At 39.3% G+C, this 18,892-nt stretch overlaps 1 protein-coding gene and 1 non-coding gene across 6 annotated transcripts in view; one reads left to right on the top strand and one right to left on the bottom strand.

Annotated features, from left to right (window-relative positions):
- Nucleotides 1-3,753: 3,753 nt before the first annotated feature.
- On the top strand, nucleotides 3,754-3,859 carry LOC132670490 (U6 spliceosomal RNA). Its single transcript, XR_009606727.1, has one exon. It is a non-coding gene; the product is annotated as a U6 spliceosomal RNA (small nuclear RNA).
- Nucleotides 3,860-5,249: 1,390 nt separating this feature from the next.
- RAB27A (RAB27A, member RAS oncogene family) overlaps nucleotides 5,250-18,892 on the bottom strand; it is a 74,953-nt gene continuing 61,310 nt past the window's right edge. For all 5 annotated transcript variants that reach the window (XM_078448629.2, XM_060618469.3, XM_060618473.3 and 2 more), the window contains one exon: nucleotides 5,250-7,539. In XM_078448629.2, coding sequence (XP_078304755.1) covers nucleotides 7,341-7,539 — 199 coding nt within the window. In that variant the 3' untranslated portion in view covers nucleotides 5,250-7,340. The remainder of the gene's footprint in view (nucleotides 7,540-18,892) is intronic.

The following is an 18,892-nucleotide window of genomic DNA, read 5'->3' as shown; positions in this document are numbered from 1 at the left end:
AGCCTTCACTGTGGGAGGTGGAACGTGGCGGTACGCCGCCTTAGAAACGCTGTTCTCACAGCGGGTCGTTTTCCTCTCTACCATACCCTGTAACGTCAGCATTTACTCCTATCTTATGTGATTTGTTCTTTGTCCCTGGCCGACTCTCCACACACTGGGATGTCTTTAGGAACTCCTTAACACTGGGACACTGCCTGCCCCAGACCTGCCACTGACTGCCTTCCCCAGAGTACTTGCGCTGTGGCAGAGAGAACCTGCGGCCTCAACGCTAGGACCCAAGCGATCGAGTCTCTGAAGCTCAGAGAACGTTACCAACAATTTTTGAAAGACTTGTGGTGATTTAAACCTTTTCTCCTCCCTACCCCTTTTAATTAATATGCATGTGGTAAAAACATTTTAATAGGAAACTAAGGTTCCCTCCTCAGACCTCGAGACTTCTCCACAGTGGCAATTGGTTTCTTTTCAAGATTTTCTGTGCGTAGATAAACATGTTTATTTCTGTGTGCGTGTGTCTCTTTCTTCTTTTGAACACTAATGAGCATCCTATTCACCGTTTTCTGCACCTCGTTGTTACCTGTCTCCCATTATTGGAATAAGAGCTCCATGAGGACAGTGATTTTTGTCGTTTTGTTTACAGCTATAGCCCACAATGATGAAGTCTTGGGGTGATGGTGGGGTGATCCGGAGACAACGGCCAAGAAAGAATTCTTGAAGATGTCTTTGGTGCAAAAAGGTGATTTTATTATAAAGCATGGGGACAAGACCCATGTGCAGGAAGGGCTGCACTGGGGTGATAGGTAACTGATTAGATACCCTCAGGTTGTGAAGAGGTTAGGGATAGAGTAAGTCTCTAAGGTATTTTGGAAACAGGGTTTCCAGGATCTTGAGGGATTAGCTGTTGCCAGGGAAATGCCATTTATTACCGGTTAGTAAAACCTGAGTCACGGAACCATGGAGATGTGTATCAGAGGGGCATAAGCCTGGAGTATGATTGACAGCATGTATCTTGGGAGTTGAGATAAAAGAAGTTTTCAAAGGAATTTTTATATGTTAAAGTAGACTTACAGGATCCTCAAGGTTGGAATAATGTTAAGCTAAGATTCTCTTTTGCCCCTAGCAAAGTGTCATCATCAAGGCAGCTGAGCTCCTATTGGGAGGTCACTCTGCCTGTTTCAAGAACTAGTCAATGGGAATTTAATTTTTCACTTGCCTTAGTTTCCCACATTACCATGTCAAGTAGTTAAACCCTTTCCTTTGTTCTTGGGTAGCCAGGAGTATCCAAGAAATATCACATACTCCACCAGTGAACAGGGGGTACTGTTAGCCTTTATTTTGCCCTCAGCTTGCCCCACACTCCTCATCAACAATACCTAGAAGAGTTCCTGACACATAAATATATATTCTATTACCAATGAATATTTAACATTCTTTTTCACCATTTTGTATAATATGCAATTATATGAAGATATCATTTTAATTGGTTGCTTATTGATAGACATTTGTTTCCTACCTTTTGGCATAACAAGTATCTTTATATTACTGGTGGGAGAGTCAGCATTGTGTGAATGGAGGTCTCGGTTCTTGGACTCTCCTCGAGAAATATTTATCTGAGGATCTGCACTCCAATAAAGATAGCCTGGAGGAATGTAGCGAGAGGAAAGCAGTTTATTAAGGGCAGCAGTTTATTAAGGTGGGAGAGCAGTATGGCCTAGAGGTGGCAACTGCACTGAGGCTAGAGGGGTCCTTTCTTTGTGTATAAGCAGTCTTAGGTCACAGAGGGAGAGGTCTCTAATGGAGGCTGCTTCCAATCAGTTGGGAAATTCCTCCCACAGGTTGTGAGGGGGAGTTTTTGACCCTACAAGGTTTGTACCAAAACATTCATTGCAGCCTCCCCCCCACGCCCCCCCCCACCCAATACTTCACTCTCAACCAAGAGACTGAAAATTATTTTATCCTTATTTACTCTTCTGCTCTTATTCCCATCAACAATTATAGAAGAGCCTCACCAGTCCTCACAAGCTATTTACACAATTCCTTCCCAACTCTCAGTTTTATCCTGCTATTTGAACAAGAAATTTCCTGCCCTTCTCACTTACATGGTCACCCAGCTTCCCCTTCTTACCTTTAATGTCAGAGGCCACATCCCTCATCCATGTTCTTAATACCATACCCTAATGTTTCCTCTGAGACTTGTTTGTTTCAACCTATGAGCATATTCAGTGTTTCACATTAGATTGAATGGACAAGTAGCCAGTCTCCAAAGTTTTTTTTTCTTTCAAATTATAACAACAGAAAATATGAGAAAGGAAAGATATGTATTCTACATCCAATAAGTTGAGCTAAAATCTTAAAATACTTCTTTACATTTATCAAGCTTGAGACCTATGATTCCTGAATCTGAAAATAGATGTCTTTTATCATTACTGAAAACTCCTCAGCTCTTTTCTTTGCATGTATTGCCTCTTCTTTTATTTTCTCTAATTTCTTCTTCTAGAATTCCCATTGGACATAAATTGAAGCTTTTATCTTTCCTCTATATCTCTTCTCTCATACTTTATCTCTGAAATCTATATAATTTTCTCTGACCTGGTTTCTAGTTCAATAATTCTCTCTCCAACTGTGTCAAACTTGCCATTTAACTTCTGACTGTTAAGTTTTCAGTATCAATCGCTACGTTTTTCACAATGGAAATTTTTTTCATTCAGACCAATATTGTAGCTATAATAATGACTTCTTTTTCCAGATGTTTCAATTCCTTTTATGTTTGTAATTATCTTACACATTTTTACTTTGTGGTCCACATCTGATTACTATATTATTTCAAGTCCTTAAGTGTAAAATATTGCTGTTTTTGGTTTATTGACCCTGGGTCATGATTGAGGATGAGGGAGTGGGCAAGGAATGGGTTTTTATTCATAATTGTGAGTTCATCCTTAGTAGAGTGTTTTCTGTAAGAGTCCTGTAAAGTGTGGGTGGAGATGTTCCCTCTGAAAAGATTTTGCTTTGCTTCTACCAAGTAGTCCAGAGGAATTACCAACCAAAAATCACATTTTTATGTTAATTTCTTAGCTTAGCCATTCTCAGACAAAAAATAGGATAAACTTGAACTGCAAACCTGTGTAAAAGGTTATAAATTTTTCAGGAGATACTAAAACATAGACTGGGCCCTGGCTTTCTGTGTGTTTGGGGATGGGGGCATTCTCCATTCCAGTGCCCTACCTCCACCATACCCAAGGCTTTCTCTCCTAATGGCAAGTAGTCATTAAAACCAAGCACCTTACGTGGATCCTGAGAAACAACAGAAGACCATGGAGGAGGGGAAGAGAAAGAAAAAAAAAGTTAGAGAGGGAGGGAGGCAAACCCTAAGAGACTCTTAAAAACTGAGAATAAACTGAGGGTTGATGGGGGTTGGGAGGGAGGGGAAAGTGGGTGATGAGCATTGAGGAGGGCACCTGTTGGGATGAGCACTGGATGTTGTATGGAAACCAATTTGACAATAAATTTCATATAAATAAATAAATAAATAAATAAATAAAATGTAATAATAAAAAACCAAGCACCTTGACTACTAATACTGACAAAATGAAACCAAAAGCAAACCACACTCAATATCAGGTTGTTCTAAATTCTCTCTGTTGCTGCCATTGTTGTTGCCATTGTTTTTGTCAGTTTTGTGGGGGAAAGGGAAAGTTGCAGGATATTTCCCTTACTTTGAGAGACCAACACTGTATTTAAAAAAAAATATGTTCATTAGTCCTCTCTTCAGCAGCACATATAGTAAAATTGGAACAATACAGAGAAGATTAGCATGGCCCCTGTGCAAGTCAACACGCAAATTCGTGAAATGTCCCATATTTTTTATAAAAACAGGGAGGGGGACAAAACAGAAGAGACTCATAAATATGGAGAACAAACTGAGGGTTACTGGAGGGGTTGTGGGGGGGGGGGGAATGGGCTAAATGGGCAAGGGGCAATAAGGAATATACTCCTGAAATCATTGTTGCACCATATGCTAACTAATTTGGATGTAAATTTTAAAAAATAAAAAATAAAATTAAAAAAATAATAAAGTATAAACCACAATACTCTGAAAAAATATGTTCATTATATTTTATACAGCATTATTTAAATGTTTTAGAGTGGAAGAATTTCCCAGTTATATAGTCACCAATGTTGCCAAAAATAGAAGACCTGGAAACACCATACAGAAATTTCCATTTTATAAAAATGCCAATCAAAACACTCCTTCTGGAACATTTCTTGGATTGTTAGTGATCTTGACATCAACTCCAAAAGATCAGAATGTACTTCTCAGATTTCCTAATTTCTCATAACCAATATAGACTTACAGATGAGCCTAAACATTTTTGAAGCTGTTTTTATTTTCAAATTCTATTCCTCTGTTTTTGAACATTGACTCCTTTTTGAAAACTTGTTCCCTTCTGCCGCTGCTTAAGTCCTTTATGCAGTCCACCAATAACCTACTATGTGCCAGGCCCTTTTCTGTGTAGCGACAACACAATTTTGAAGAAAGCTGCCCGAGTCCCATTTGTCATGGAGTTTATGTCTTAATGGATGGAGACAAACATGTAACTGAATCAAGTGGTGCTGAGTGACATATATAAAATCAAAGCAGGTAACAAGGAAGAAAGCAACAATCTGGTTGGGGCCATGAGGACAAGTGACTGCTATTTTACAGAAAGTGGTCACTAAAGTCCTTTGCACAAGGTGACACTTGAACCGTCTTAAAGGATAGGAGAGAGAGTCACGCAGATATGTGGAAGACTAGCTATTCCAGATCAAGGGAACAGCAAATATTCCTGAAGCAGGAACACACTTGACTGCTCCAAGGAGACCAGTGTGCCCACAGGATAGTGAGTGAGGGGGACAATGACAGAAAATAAGGTCAGAGTCCATCTCCCCACATATTCTTTCCGTATCCAATGATGATACCCCCTTCCTGATGTCTCTTGCATCCATCTCTCAGGTATAATATTAATTCAGGCTCTTACCATCCTTGTTTTGCTCACCAGAGACTGGCCAGTACAACACTGCCTGCACTGTAGGTGTTCTATAAATGTTTGGTGATAATGTACTTGAATTACCTTCTCCAGAACCTGTTGTCTTGGCTGGCTCCTCATCAAACATCTAATGAAATTTGTATCCCTGAATTTAGTTTTCTCTAGTATTCTAACTTCTTCTTTGAAACTTTACTGTGATAGGAAATGAAATTATATTCACACACAAACTTGACTAGACTACTTTTTAATTATAAGCTTAATTGGCACAAAGTTCACTGAAGATACACTTCACTTTTACACAATCTTATAAATAGAAAAATACATTGATGCAAAAAATATGTTACTTCAATAGCAAATTCAAACAAGTGATTTCCCAAGAGAATACAGGTTATTTATTTCAATAATTAAAGATAGTTCCTGCATGTGCACTCTATCATGTATATGTTTAATTGTGTATTATAGATAAGGCCAATGGGATATGTAGCTAATTGCTCATTTGGTTCTTGAAAAAGTGAAACATACAAATATTGTCTTCTTTTTAACTATATATAAAATGCTGCCTGATTCGTAGCAGTAAAATTGTAATTCACCTCACTGAAGTCTTACGGCAACTTTAAAAGGCACTGCTTGTGATTATGACCCTGCCCTTGTAATGTCTGAATCTTCGTCTCACTGAAATAACACAGTTCAAATGCACAGGACTCAATGACTTCTTCAGTATTTAAAAGAAGTCTTCATTTCAAGACTAGAAATATGTAAGATCTTAGTAACCACAGCTAGGTGTTTTAAAGGAGTTGTGGGAGGGAACTGGCAAAAAAACAGGATACTCAATAAAAAACTATTTGAAAATTACCATATAAAAGTAATTACTTTCCATCACCGCTGTATTTTTATCATTACAGTTCTTCCAAGCATTTGCCACCACAAAATACATTTACTTTTATTCTTTGTTTAATTACAATGAGTGATATTTCTTCCTAAATAGCGACTAAGCTCTTTGGAACTTTTAATCTAATTTCTTTAAACCACTTCAATAAATAAGAATTTTCCCCTATTGACTTTTATAAACACCTGCCATAAGGCATATTTTAAAACTACCTTGAATTTGATATGAAGACTCTTAAGCATTACAGAGGAATCCATGAGCTTGGCAAGACCCAGCAAGTGCAATAAATGCCTGTGATCTCAATAAAAAATACAGGCTATAGAAGGCTTCATTTTTCTTATATTCAGCTATAGTATAACTGCTTAAATACAAACATATTTTATCTACCAAATAGCAAACAAACATTTTATGTAATTAAAAACTAATTCCTTCAATTCCACCAATGTAAAAAATAAAACAAATTGCAAATATCAATGACATAAAGCATGATGGTGAGACAAAAGATTAGTAGTTCATAAGCTAATTAAAACTACTGTCTGAGGATGCCAGAACAACATTATAAATATGAAGAAAAAGCAGCTAAATGTTTACTTATCACAAATAACTTCAGCATAAGCACCAGCTATGTCCAAATGTGGCCAGCACATAAGCCAAATATAAATGCACAGGTCACAGTGAAATAAAGCCATAAAAATCTAATTCCCTGATCCTTCGATCAACCCTTCAGAGCAGTGGGAATATAGCAGGGAGCTAGAAGCCCCACTTCAGTTGCTCATGCTATATTAAGACACCCCTGACCTCACGCCAATTCCTTACCTACCAAGAGTCAAAGTGAGTGTATAACTGGTCAATCCAGTTTATCCAGAGTCTATAGACATAACCATAATTTATCCTATATTCATTTAAAGATAATATTTATATAAATACTCACAGATATTGAACTGACATTTGTATATATTCTTAGTTAACATTCAAGTGGTTTAGATGGCATTTTACCATCTAAAGGTCACCTACAGTACAAGTATGTTTTTTTTAATTTGGATTAATTGTTTTATAATTGTACCTAAGATTTTAAGAGTTGGACTCTGGACTGATGTATGTTAAGGCAGGCGATGGCATCTTTAGTCATTTTACTTAATAAATGCACTCTTCTGTAACCACAGAATCCTCAATTCTTGAATGATCTACTGTCATGGGCTAAAGTTTTATAAGGCACTTTTGGCAATGTGAAACATTCTCACAACTCTCAGGCTGAATCTTAAATATTTACAAAGCTGCAGCAAATTAATTTTGAAACCAGATGCTTTAATTGACAGCTCTAACTGGGACGGTGAGAAGCAGTTTGTACACGTCGGTTCATCTCTCTCTGTGCCATGTATTACACACAGAGAAGATCACAGACCCTTGAGTTATTGTGTAGCTCACTGGACTCTTCAGCAGCCACATATCCCCTTCTCCTTTTCTTCATTCAAGTGATCTGTGGAGGTGTGACCATTGGATCGTACCACTCCTTCAGGAATCCAGGATTTATCTACACACCGTTCCATTCGCTTCATTATCAGGTCCAGGAGCATCTCGATTGCTTGGTTTATGTTTGTCCCGTTGGCAGCACTAGTTTCAAAGTAGGGGATTCTGCAAGACAGAGACAATTCGGGTAAAAACATGTGGAGGGAAAAGAAAGTGACCTTTGCACTTTATAATTCAACTTCAAAAATAAGTGGAACATAAATATACAAGAAAATAAAAATGCTTTATCACAACAGAGTACGTAAAAAAGCAAAAGAAGACAATAATATAATTAACACTGAATTCCTAACAGAGAAGAACCTCTGGAAATTTTTATTCACATTTCACAGATGATTTTTTTTATGTTTATTTTTGAGAGAGAGAGAGAGAGACAGAGAAGACAGAGTGCAAGTTGGGGAGGGGCAGAGATAGGAGACACAGAACGTGAAGCAGGCTCCAGACTGAGCTGTCAGCACAGAGCCTGACATGGGACTCGAACCCATGAATTGTGAGATCATGACTTGAGCCAAAGTCAGACACTCAACTGACTGAGCCACCTAGGTGTCCCCCACCCCCCATTTCACAGATGATTAAACAGAGGCTCAGAAAGATGAAGTAATTTTCCCAGTTTCATAAAAATACAAAGTAGAAGAGCCAGAATTTAAATCCACAGCTGCTTGATTCCAGTGAAACCAACTCAACCATTATGTTTAACTGGTTCCAAATTAATCTGCTTTGTACGAGGATTTCCAAAACAAATCCCTTCGACTGCATGCTGCACATGCACTGACAGTGGAGAAAAATGCACGCTCTCTTGCTGTGTTTGTCAAAGGCTTTGCCACTTGTCAATTCTAGCCTGTATTCTCTGGTCATAAACTTGAAGACATTCTGATTTCTACATCATCTCAGAGTTTCTCAAGGACATCAGTCTTTGTTTACCCAAGGACCTGTGATATATGTGAAATTTTTAAATAATTCACAAAACATAGTTTCTAAACTATTAAGACTGCTTTTCATATAATCTTGAGAAAGGAGTCTTTTTTCTTTTTTCATTTCTTTTTTAAATTTACATCCAAGTTAGTTAGCATATAGTGCAACAATGATTTTAGGAGTAGATTCCTTAATGCCCCTTATCCATTTAGCCCATCCCTCCTCCCACAATCCCTCCAGTAACTCTCTGTTCTCCATATTTAAGAGTCTCTTATGTTTTGTCCCCCTTCCTGTTTTTATATTATTTTTGCATCCCTTCCCTTATGTTCATCTGTTTTGTAACTTAAAATCCTCATATGAGTGAAGTCATCTATTTGTCTTTCTCTGATTTTGCTTAGCATAATAACCTCTAGTTCCATCCACGTAGTTGCAAATGGCAATATTTCATTCTTTTTGATTGCCAAGTAATATTCCCTTATATATATACAACACATCTTCTTTATCCATCCATCCATCGACGGACATTTGGGCTCTTTCCATACTTTGGCCATTGTTGATAGTACTGCTGTTTAACTTTGGGGTGCATGTGCCCCTTTGAAATAGCACACCTGCATTCCTTGGATAAATACCTAGTAGTGCAATTGCTGGGTTGTAGGGTAGTTCTATTTTTAATTTTTTGAGGAACCTCCATACTGTTTTCCAGAATGACTGCACCAGTTTGCGTTCCCACCAGCAGTGCAAGAGAGATCCTCTTTCTCTGTACCTTCGCCAACATCTGTTGTTGCCTGAGTTGTTAATGTTAGCCATTCTGACAGGTGTGAGGTGGTATCTCATTGTGGTTTTGATTTGTATTTCCCTGATGAGGAGTAATGTTGAGCATGTTTTCATGTGTCAGTTGGCCATGTGGATGTCTTCTTTGGAGAAGTGTCTATTCATGTCTTTTGTCCAGAGAAATGAGTCTTCTTTCAGTGGCCACCTTGTATACATTTGAGTTAGTTCTTGAAACAGGATTAATCAACTGCCAAATTCTTCCTGCTTCTTAGTAAAGCCATGAAAACAGTGATAAAACTGTATTTCCTCAAACTATCAATTCCATTTCCACCATTTAGTAAGGAACCTGACCAAAATGCTCTGAGATATAACAACTGCAAAAGAAAGTTGTTTGAGCACCTCTGTGGGTATTGCAATTGAGTCTAGTTAAATGTTCCTTACATTTAGAGGGACTTTACAATTCTCCATCAGTATTACTTTTTTTGGAGAATATCTTTGTTTTCCTGTGTTCTCCTAGTATGTTAATGCCACATCAGTGACTCTGATTACAATTTCAGTTCCTCTTTTATTATTTCTTGGCTAGGAGCAGCTTCCACCTGAGAGCTTTTATAAATATATATATTTTTAAACTTCCTAGTGCTTTTACATCAAAAATCAAAAGAAGACAATAAAATAATTGACACTGAATTCCTAACAGAGAAAAACCTCTGGAAATTTTTATTCACATTTCACAGATGATTAAACCGAGGCTCAGAAAGGTGAAGTCATTTTCCAAGTTTCATAAAGATACAAAGTAGCAGAGCCAGGATTTGAATCCACAGCTGCGTGATTCCAGCTTGATTCCAGTTCTTCTCACAGTTGCTTTGCTTCTCATGTCACTAAGATGCCATAGTGGGGGAGGGGGGAAGCGCCTGGGTGGCTCAGTTGGCTAAGCATCTGACAACTCTTCACCTTGGCTCAGGTCATGATCTCACCATCCTGAGATCTGAGATCGAGCCTGCATGGGCTCCTTGCAGGGGCTTCTCTGTCCCTCTCCCCCAGTCCCTCCCCTCCCCCTCTCCCTCTTCCCCACCTCCACCACTGCCCTCGCAATGTTGCATGTACCCCCTCTCTATTAAAAAAAAAGGGCAGCAGCAGTACAGTAGGGGGTACATGTATAGGAATGGAAGGCTATTTCTCCATATGATTCCTCATGAGGCTGTCTTGTTATCTGCACACTTCCTGCAGGAGCTGATAGGACTTGCAACTGGACCTCTGTACTTCTCTCCTGCTCCAGGCTAGCTCTTAAAAACTGGTTGAGGAACTCTCCAATGAACATTTATCCATCCATCTGTGAGTACTACGAGACACAGTTGCTCTACTGATTCAACCATGTCCATGTTCATACCCCTCTGTATCCTGATGCTAACATACCTTAATCAGGAAACAGTATGCTGGGCAAATTACATGTTCTTAGTGTTTTTAAACCTGCCTGGCAACACCTTTGCTTACTGTCAGTCTTCTTAATTCCATCTTCATCTGTTGCCTTATCCATAAAATGAAGATAATGAGTCTCTCTTTCCCACTCCCCTGGTCACATGCAATATTTGATGACCAAGTGGGAGGAGTGCATCCTTTGTGGGGATTCAACAAATATTTATTTATTGAGCACTTATGTTATTGAGCTGAATCACGGGGACAGTGTGTGATGCTGCCATTGTTGTAAGAATGGAATATAGGTTGAGAATTCTCAAAATTTAAATATTTACATTTTCTTCATCATGCTTCTTCTTAACTACACCATGAAGAATCATTTAATGTCTACAGAAAATTTCTCATACTTAAAAGAAGGCTTGGGGCACCTGGGTGGCTCAGTCGGTTGGGCGTCCGACTTCAGCTCAGGTCATGATCTCACAGTACATGAGTTCGAGCCCCATGTCGGGCTCTGTGCTGACAGCTCAGAGCCTGGAGCCTGCTTCAGATTCTGTGTCTCCCTCTCTCTCTGCCCCTACCCTGCTCATGCTCTGTCTCTCTCTGTCTCAAAAATAAATAAAAACATCAAAAAAATTAAAATAAAAATAAAAGAAGGCTTAATCATTCTACCACCATTCAGAAATATACTGTTTCATGGAAAAGCAACTGAAAAATTCATCATTCCCCCCAAGAATAATGAGCTGAAATTGGAAATACAAAAAGAGAAAAAGAGAGAGAGAAGGAGGAGGAGGGGGAGGGAGGGAGGGAGAGAAACAAAGAAGGGGGAATAAAACTGGTTGAACAGAAGAACTTTCTTGTCATCATAATGCACATCTAATTTTTTGAAATCCCCTCAAAATCCAATGTAAATAGCTTTCAAACTCAGGTCCTGAGCTCCAATGAATTCAACTGAATCTATTAAGCTGTTTCTACTTTCCACAGTTTTTCCCTCTTGCTCCTGAAAATTGCTTCACAGTTATTTTTGAGGCATACATGAAAATCATAGTTGAAAATACTTTTAAGAACTATAAAATCTATGCATGGAAGTTGCAAACATCTTTGACAATGGTTAGGAGCCATAACCTCTGAAGCCAGCCTGCCTGGATTCGAATCCTAGTACAACCTCTTACCAACTATGGAACCCTGACAAGCCATTAAACTCTGTGCCTTACCTGCTTCATCCATAAAACTAAACACTATCAGCATTGTCTTATAAGGATTAAATGAGTTAACATTTAAAGCATCTATATCATAATCTGACACACAAGAAATGTGTCATTTTTGATATATGTGTCGCTGATAAATGTTTCTTATTTCTAAGGCAGAAATAGGTTAGGTTACAAAAGTTTGTTTGTAATTTTGTTGTTTAACACTAAGAACACATCATCCCATAGAAACACTGTCACTGAGTCATGAGACAGTCATAACTCCAAGAGACCTGAGCAGCATTATCAACATTAAACTCTCAAACTATCTTAAAACTACTGATTTAATCCACAATGTACCTGATCTACAGAACTACCCTAAATCCTAGTACCTGGGACCATGCTATGCTTCCTTCCTACATCAGGGATGGCTCACTCGGATCCATCCTTGCCGGAGTTCTTCATGCCCCAAAGCATCTGCCTACCTTGAGTCCTCATCAGATCCCTAATTCCCCCAAGTGATCTTCACCAAATGCAGAGAGAACTGGACCTTATTTCACTGATTAATACTAAGATAGAAATGATTGATGCCTCTAGCAGATCAATAAGCTATTGTCTAATATAGTTGCTAACTTAAATATTTAATTGGTAGAACTTCAAGGTATATGAATTAGGTTACAAACTTTCAAGTCACTCATGTTGATATAGTACATCTTTTAATAAGATGTACTTTAAATTTTAATTCCAAATTCAAGCAACACCATCTCAGTCAAGTATATTTTCTTGCCATTTGTGAAGCTCCAGGTCATGGGACCAGGAGTCTGGTTAACAACCTTAATCTTTAGACTAATCATTCAGAGTCTTCCTTAGAAGACTCTGGGGCAATGCGGTTTTTGTTTCTACAGGAATAAATGACTGCTAAAATTCACTCCTCTCTGCTCTCTGATAGTTACGCTGCCAGAGAAGCAAATGAGGTCCACAGAGAAGACCCTGAAATAAGACTATCTTTCCACAATAAGTGGTGCTCCAGAAACAGACATGTGCCTTTGAGTTCACATTTGAAAACTAGACTGTCTTGCTTGTCCTAAGGGCAAAGATGAATCTAGTGGATGCAGTTAGTACTGTTTTTTGTCCGTATCTTCTTGATGTTCACTTTTAGAAGGCATTCAGGCTACATTATCCAAACACTTCTCCATATCTGTAAAGAGGATAACCATGGTTCATGGGGTCATTGCGGTAAGGAGAAATTGAGATAATACATGTAAAGGGCTTACTTAGCACAAGCCTAGCATCCAAAAAGTGCTCAATAAATGATGATCTAATGGGTTTTTTCTACTCTAAGAATAATATTCTGCTTTTCCGAAAACTTATTAGGCAAAAAATTTTAAAAATTAGCTTAAATTCAAGAGGATCAATTCCCCTTTTAACCACAGAAATAGTGATATTGTCCCTTCTCTCCACATGGTGGTGCTAATGTAGCATTACTAGAGGCAGTATTACCAAACTTGTGAAAAAACCCTGTGCAGCTACCTGTGATATCAGTCCAAAAATAACCACTCAATAGTCATTTGGAATGCATGCAGAATCCAATTTTGGTATATTTTTTAAAAGAAATAGATTAATCACAAATTTTAAAATAAATAAAATGAGCAAAATGGCTAACTACTTCAAATCAATGAGGGGGGGTATTATGATCATTTACAGTTGTTCACCAGGATATCAAGATCCTGCTCATGCCATAGATCCGGATCCACATCAGGCTGGTTTCCTTTCTACTACTTATTTCCACAAAACTAGAAGACCCTAGATTACAGTTAGAGGTTGTCAAAAATGAAAGCAAGTATATTTGAGGGTTCTTTCAAATGGTTCTAGTTATTTGGCTCCAGTATGGATCCAGATATTATGGAGAAATTTTTTACTAAATTACATAATTAGTCTCACTACTTTTCAAAGTCTGTTGAATGCTAAATGAACAACCATGTATAAGAAAGGGCTGGTTTATGGACTGTTTCAAACTAGGAGGTTTTGCCAAATAAAATCTAGATCCTGTAATGAGTTGTGTGGGGTTCTGAAAAAGTTTGCATGTTTAGTTTCAGCTTATGTGTGTGGTTTCAAACATGCCCAATAATACATCAATGTTTCTTGTATAAAGGAAGGATGTCATGAAGTATGCAAAGAATCAAATTATTTGACATCAATCTATTCATACCACATTTCATCTAGTTCAACGCACAAAGGACACTAAGTATGCTCCTGAGCTAAGCCACTTGAACCCCAGAAATAGCCTGTACTCAATAATGTTGTAAATAAATGTTTTTAACACATCTTTTAATCCAGAAACTCTTGAGCAACTTCCTCATCAATAGCTCACAGCCTCCAGTGGGGAAAAAGTTGTCTTAAATTTGCTGCCTTTAAGGAAATAGATCTTAAAAGTTCTCATTAGATGAAAAAAATTGTAATGATATGTGGTGATGGATGTTAACTTATTGTGGTGCTCATTTTGCAACACATGTATCAAATCATCCCACTGTACACCTAAAACTAATACAATGTTATATGTCAATTATTACTCAATTTAAAAAAGTTGCTACCCGTTCCTCTGTACGACACATGAAATATGTACATTCAATTTTCACTCCTTCCTTGTAGTCACATTTTTTTCTATTTCTTTCAACTCTGAATCACGAACAAAAGGGTTGTAATGACCACCAACTAACCTGTGTGAAAAAAGAAGAGTCTGGGAGGGTATTTGGATGCAGCCATTTTTACTCACAAAGTCCTTGCCTGCCCACTTGTGGTGGATACTCTCTCAGTACCAACCCCAGAGTCCCTTCCCAGTCTATACCACAGCTGATTTAATCAACTGTGAAAGAAAAACATTCCTCTCTAAAACATGGATTTTCCAATGATGCGTCATTGAGCACATTTCCCTCAACCATCCATGGTACAGTAGACAACTGCTTCACATTCTGTGCATAATGATTTGTCCAACTATACTGTCAAGGAAAATATCCACCAGCATGCACGTCTGATAGTAACCTGACATCTACGCCAGTGGTTCTCAAAGTGCTATCTTCAGCCACCTGCAGAAGCAGCATCCGGGGATCGGAAACAAATTTCTGGGTTCCAGCCCAGATCTACTGAAACAGAAACTCCTTGTGGGGGGTGCCTGGGTGGCTTAGTCTGTTAAGCATCCGACTTCAGCTTACATCATGACCTCAGAGTTCCTGAGTCCAAGCCGAGCATCAGGCTGTCAATGCAGAGCCCACTAGGGACCCTCTGTCCCCTGTTCTCTCTGCCCCTCCCCCACGCGCGCACGCGCGCGCGTGTGTTTGTGTGTGCGTTATGTGTGTGTGTGTGTGTGTGTGTGTGTGCGCGTGCACGCACAAGCTCTGTCTCCCTCTCTCTCTCTAGCTCTCCCTCTCTCAAAAATAAAATATATATATATATATTAAAAAATAAAATAAAGAAACTCCTTGGGACCCAGCATTCAGGTGATTCTGAACCGCACTACACTAAGGCTTGAAATCCCATAGTATCACCTCAAAGAGAATGTTGCCAATACTGGATTCTGCTTCCTCTTCTAACATATTTGACTTTGTAGCTATTTTTTCAAGTGTTTCAGCAACTGTAGACTGTAATTGTTTTGACTGGCAGCAGTACAAGTTTGAGCAAACCTGCTTTACTCTTTTCTCTGACTGCATTGACAATTTTATTCAATATAACATACTAGAAAGTATTATTTTGCACTTTTCTAGACAAACCTAAATATTATAGGGAATTACAGGTAAACGGATTATTAATCTACTAAAAATAAAACTTCTGATATTCTTCATCATGCATTCGATTCACCCTTTCCATTTTTGACTACCCCATGAAATCCTTATTCTCAGATCTACTATCCTCGCAGACACAGACTTATGTTCCATATTTGTACTGTAACATGGTCTTTATTACGTTTTCAAAGTTTTTCTAAGACAAAGTCTTTCTCCAAATGCATGTATATTTAAGAGAACCATTTGTGAGCCAATGATCCTTTTTCAGGAACTGGGGAGAAAAGGTAGCACAATAGGAACAGAAAATGCAAATTTATCAAATATACAAATGATATCAAGATGTATCATAAACTGTACCCTATTTTATGACTTTTAGCATAGAGATAAACTGACCAACATAGCCCTTTAGTACAGCCAATGAAAATGTTAATGATTAAAAATGAAAAAAAGATTCTGTGAAAATAATCATTAAACTTAGATGTCAAATTTATGAAATGCATATGCACTAAACTGTTTCATTATAGCTCCTCCTGAAATTGCCAAAAAGCCTACAGAACTACATTTTATGCTTCCTAATTCCTAAGAAAATTGTTTCCATTCCTTTCCATTCTTCTCCAATAGATTCCATAATCTTATGTGCTAATCCCTTCTCTCATTTTAACTTAATTCAGAAACTTTAGACTGAGTCCCTCTTATGAAGTACTCCCCAGAGCTTGTGAGCTGGACACAGATGAAAGACAATCCCTGTCTCCCTACAATCCCAGATTCCCCCTTCAGACAGAAGGCAATGTTGGGCTCTTTGATACCAGGGAGGATGTGGAATCCTGAGAACCAGAACAGAGGAAATAAACAAAAGGCTGAAAAAGCCCAGAGGGGGGAGAAGTCAATCCTGGCTCCCCTCCAGTACTTGAGAACATACTTGTTGGATCTAGCTAGCTCCCCTAGATGCCCTACCTCTTTTGGCTTCATTCACATACTTCTCAAGAGCATGGTCTAGGTCCATGGTTTCCATTGCTTCATCACTCACTTCCTCCTCACCTACTTGCAACATAGCTTCCAGGTCCCAGTTTCGACACTTCAGTATTCTCATTGGTATCTGGCCCTCCCCCTTTCCTTTGCACTACATTCATTACAGGAGTGCCTCTCAAGAATAGATGAGCATATCAGAATCTCCTGTGGGGCTCTGCCAGCCTCCACCTCAGAATCACTACTCCAGACCAAGTGTGTCAGAAGCTCAGAGGTGAGGCCCAGATCTGAGTATTTGTTAATAGCACCAGAGGTACTTTTAACATGACAATTAAGTGGAGAGCTTTTAAAAGACATCAATGTCCAGGCCCCTGCCTGTGGTGGTTTTGTAACAGGTCAACTTGGCTAGGCTGAACATTCCCCAGAATTTCCTTTCTAGTTAGGGTAGATCACAGGAGAGATTTGGGGGATATTGGGGGGTGGAAGTAAAGCAGCTGCCACTCCGTAGCTCTCATACATTGTTGCTCACCTTCTGGCTCATCTCGTTGGCGTAAACCAGCAAACACACCTCTACCTGCTTCACCTTCCCCAAGATCCTCTCTCAGTTTCTCCAGCTCCTGGGCCAAGTGAGTGTGCCTAGCTCTGTGCCAAAGGTCCCTGGCTTCTCTAAGCTATCCACACCATCCAGGTCAGAGGCAGCAGGTACTGACATGGGTTTCATGTGTCATTATGGGTCCTAGATGGTGTTTCCTGGTGCTCTCTCTCATCTTAGACCCACCTTCCCTTCCTGACTTCCTGTCCTGTGGACTTCAAGCTTCAGCATTAGAAACAACACTTTACAGAAACTGTTTAACCAGCTCCCACAAATCCCTGTAACAAATTTTTTTAGGTATAGTTTTCTTCGATTGAATCTTGCCTAATAAACTGCTCCAGGTCAATTATTTCAGAAGCTCAGAGGTAAGGCCCAGACACAAGCATTTGTTAAAAGCTCCTCAGATTTTTTTTTTTTTTTTTTTTGTATCTAAATAAAGATTTTGAGAGAGAAAGAGCATGCGCACAGGAAGGGGGGAAGGGCAGACAGAAAGGATCCCAAGCAGGCTTTGTGCCAGCAGTGCTGAGCCCAACGTAGGGACTGAACTCACAAACCCATGAGATCATGACCTGAACCAAAACCAAGACTCAGGATACTTAACTGACTGAGCGAACACAGGTGCCTGGCTCCTCAGGTGATTCTAACACAGTTAAGCACCACCTATCCTACAGTGAAAACCTCCACACCCTACTGCAAATCTGTGCCAGGGTAAGCTAATATAGTTGGTGGGAATACACACAGCTCCTCAGCCCCACCCTGCCTTGCCCCACCCCTAGAATTAAGAAAGACTTAAAATCCTGCTCTGCCCCACCCTGTCTCTAGTCTTTCCTCCCTCCATTTCACCCCACCCACCCACCACCCTAGACTGATATAGACAAGTACTTATCACATGCTTCCATGTTCAAAGGCTTTCAGCAACTTCCTGTCCCCCAGGAGATTAAGTCTACTCTCCTTATCTGGTATTCAAAACTGTCCCCAGACTCTGGCTTCTTCCCGCCTGGCCAAACTATCCTTCTACTCCCTTCCCAATGTGACCCCTATCCTCCAGTGTTTTCTGGTCTTCCATCAATCCAAGGACGAACAAAGCAGTTGTCACAAGTAAAAAGAAAAAGTGCCTCCTCTGGCCTCCTTGGATTCTGCCTAACAACCAGGACCAGTAGCATCTCCTGCACACCACACCACCTCTCTCTCTAACCTCCCTTCCTTCTCAACTCCACTTGCTGCCTCCTGCTTACATCAAGGGTAATTAATGCATACACATTTGAGTTCTCATTGTATTAGAGGGAGAAACAAAGTAGAGCACAAATTCCTTTGTAGAGGTGCCCTGACATGTTTAACAAGCGGAGGCTAACCCCTTCTTTCATGGCCAATTAATGCTGTTGCTACTGTGATCCTATTCCGGAGCTCAAGGAAGACAGTATTTAGATGATTCTCTACAACAAAACCACAACCTAAACCAAGGGGATCCTCACACTCCTCTCCCAGCATAGAAATTTCAAAGCCAATAGGCCTGCTTGTATTCTGGGGCTCTCTACAGCAGCACATGAACTGGCTTTGCAATTTTTTTGCTGAATAGAGATAATTTTCTTATCCCGTGCATCTCCTACTTGCATCTTGGGAAAGCAGCCTTATAGAATTAGGGCATTTGCACTCAAATGTGTCTTTCTTCAAACACTATGAGATTGAGAAAATGGTACTGAAAGAGTAAATTAAAGCCCTCGCCCAGTGTTTTTCCTATATTTTCACATATTAATATGCAAAGTAGGTATTTATACCTCCCAAGGCTTACATCCGAGTGTGCGATTTTTTGCTTTTGTATTTTCTATTACCCATTCATGTGCTAATGT

The sequence above is a fragment of the Panthera onca genome, chromosome B3, assembly GCF_046562875.1.
Source record: "Panthera onca isolate mPanOnc1 chromosome B3, mPanOnc1 haplotype 2, whole genome shotgun sequence".
NCBI lineage: Eukaryota > Metazoa > Chordata > Mammalia > Carnivora > Felidae > Panthera > Panthera onca.
Note: the sequence above shows the minus strand (reverse complement) of the source record. Positions and strands in the feature narration are given on the sequence as shown.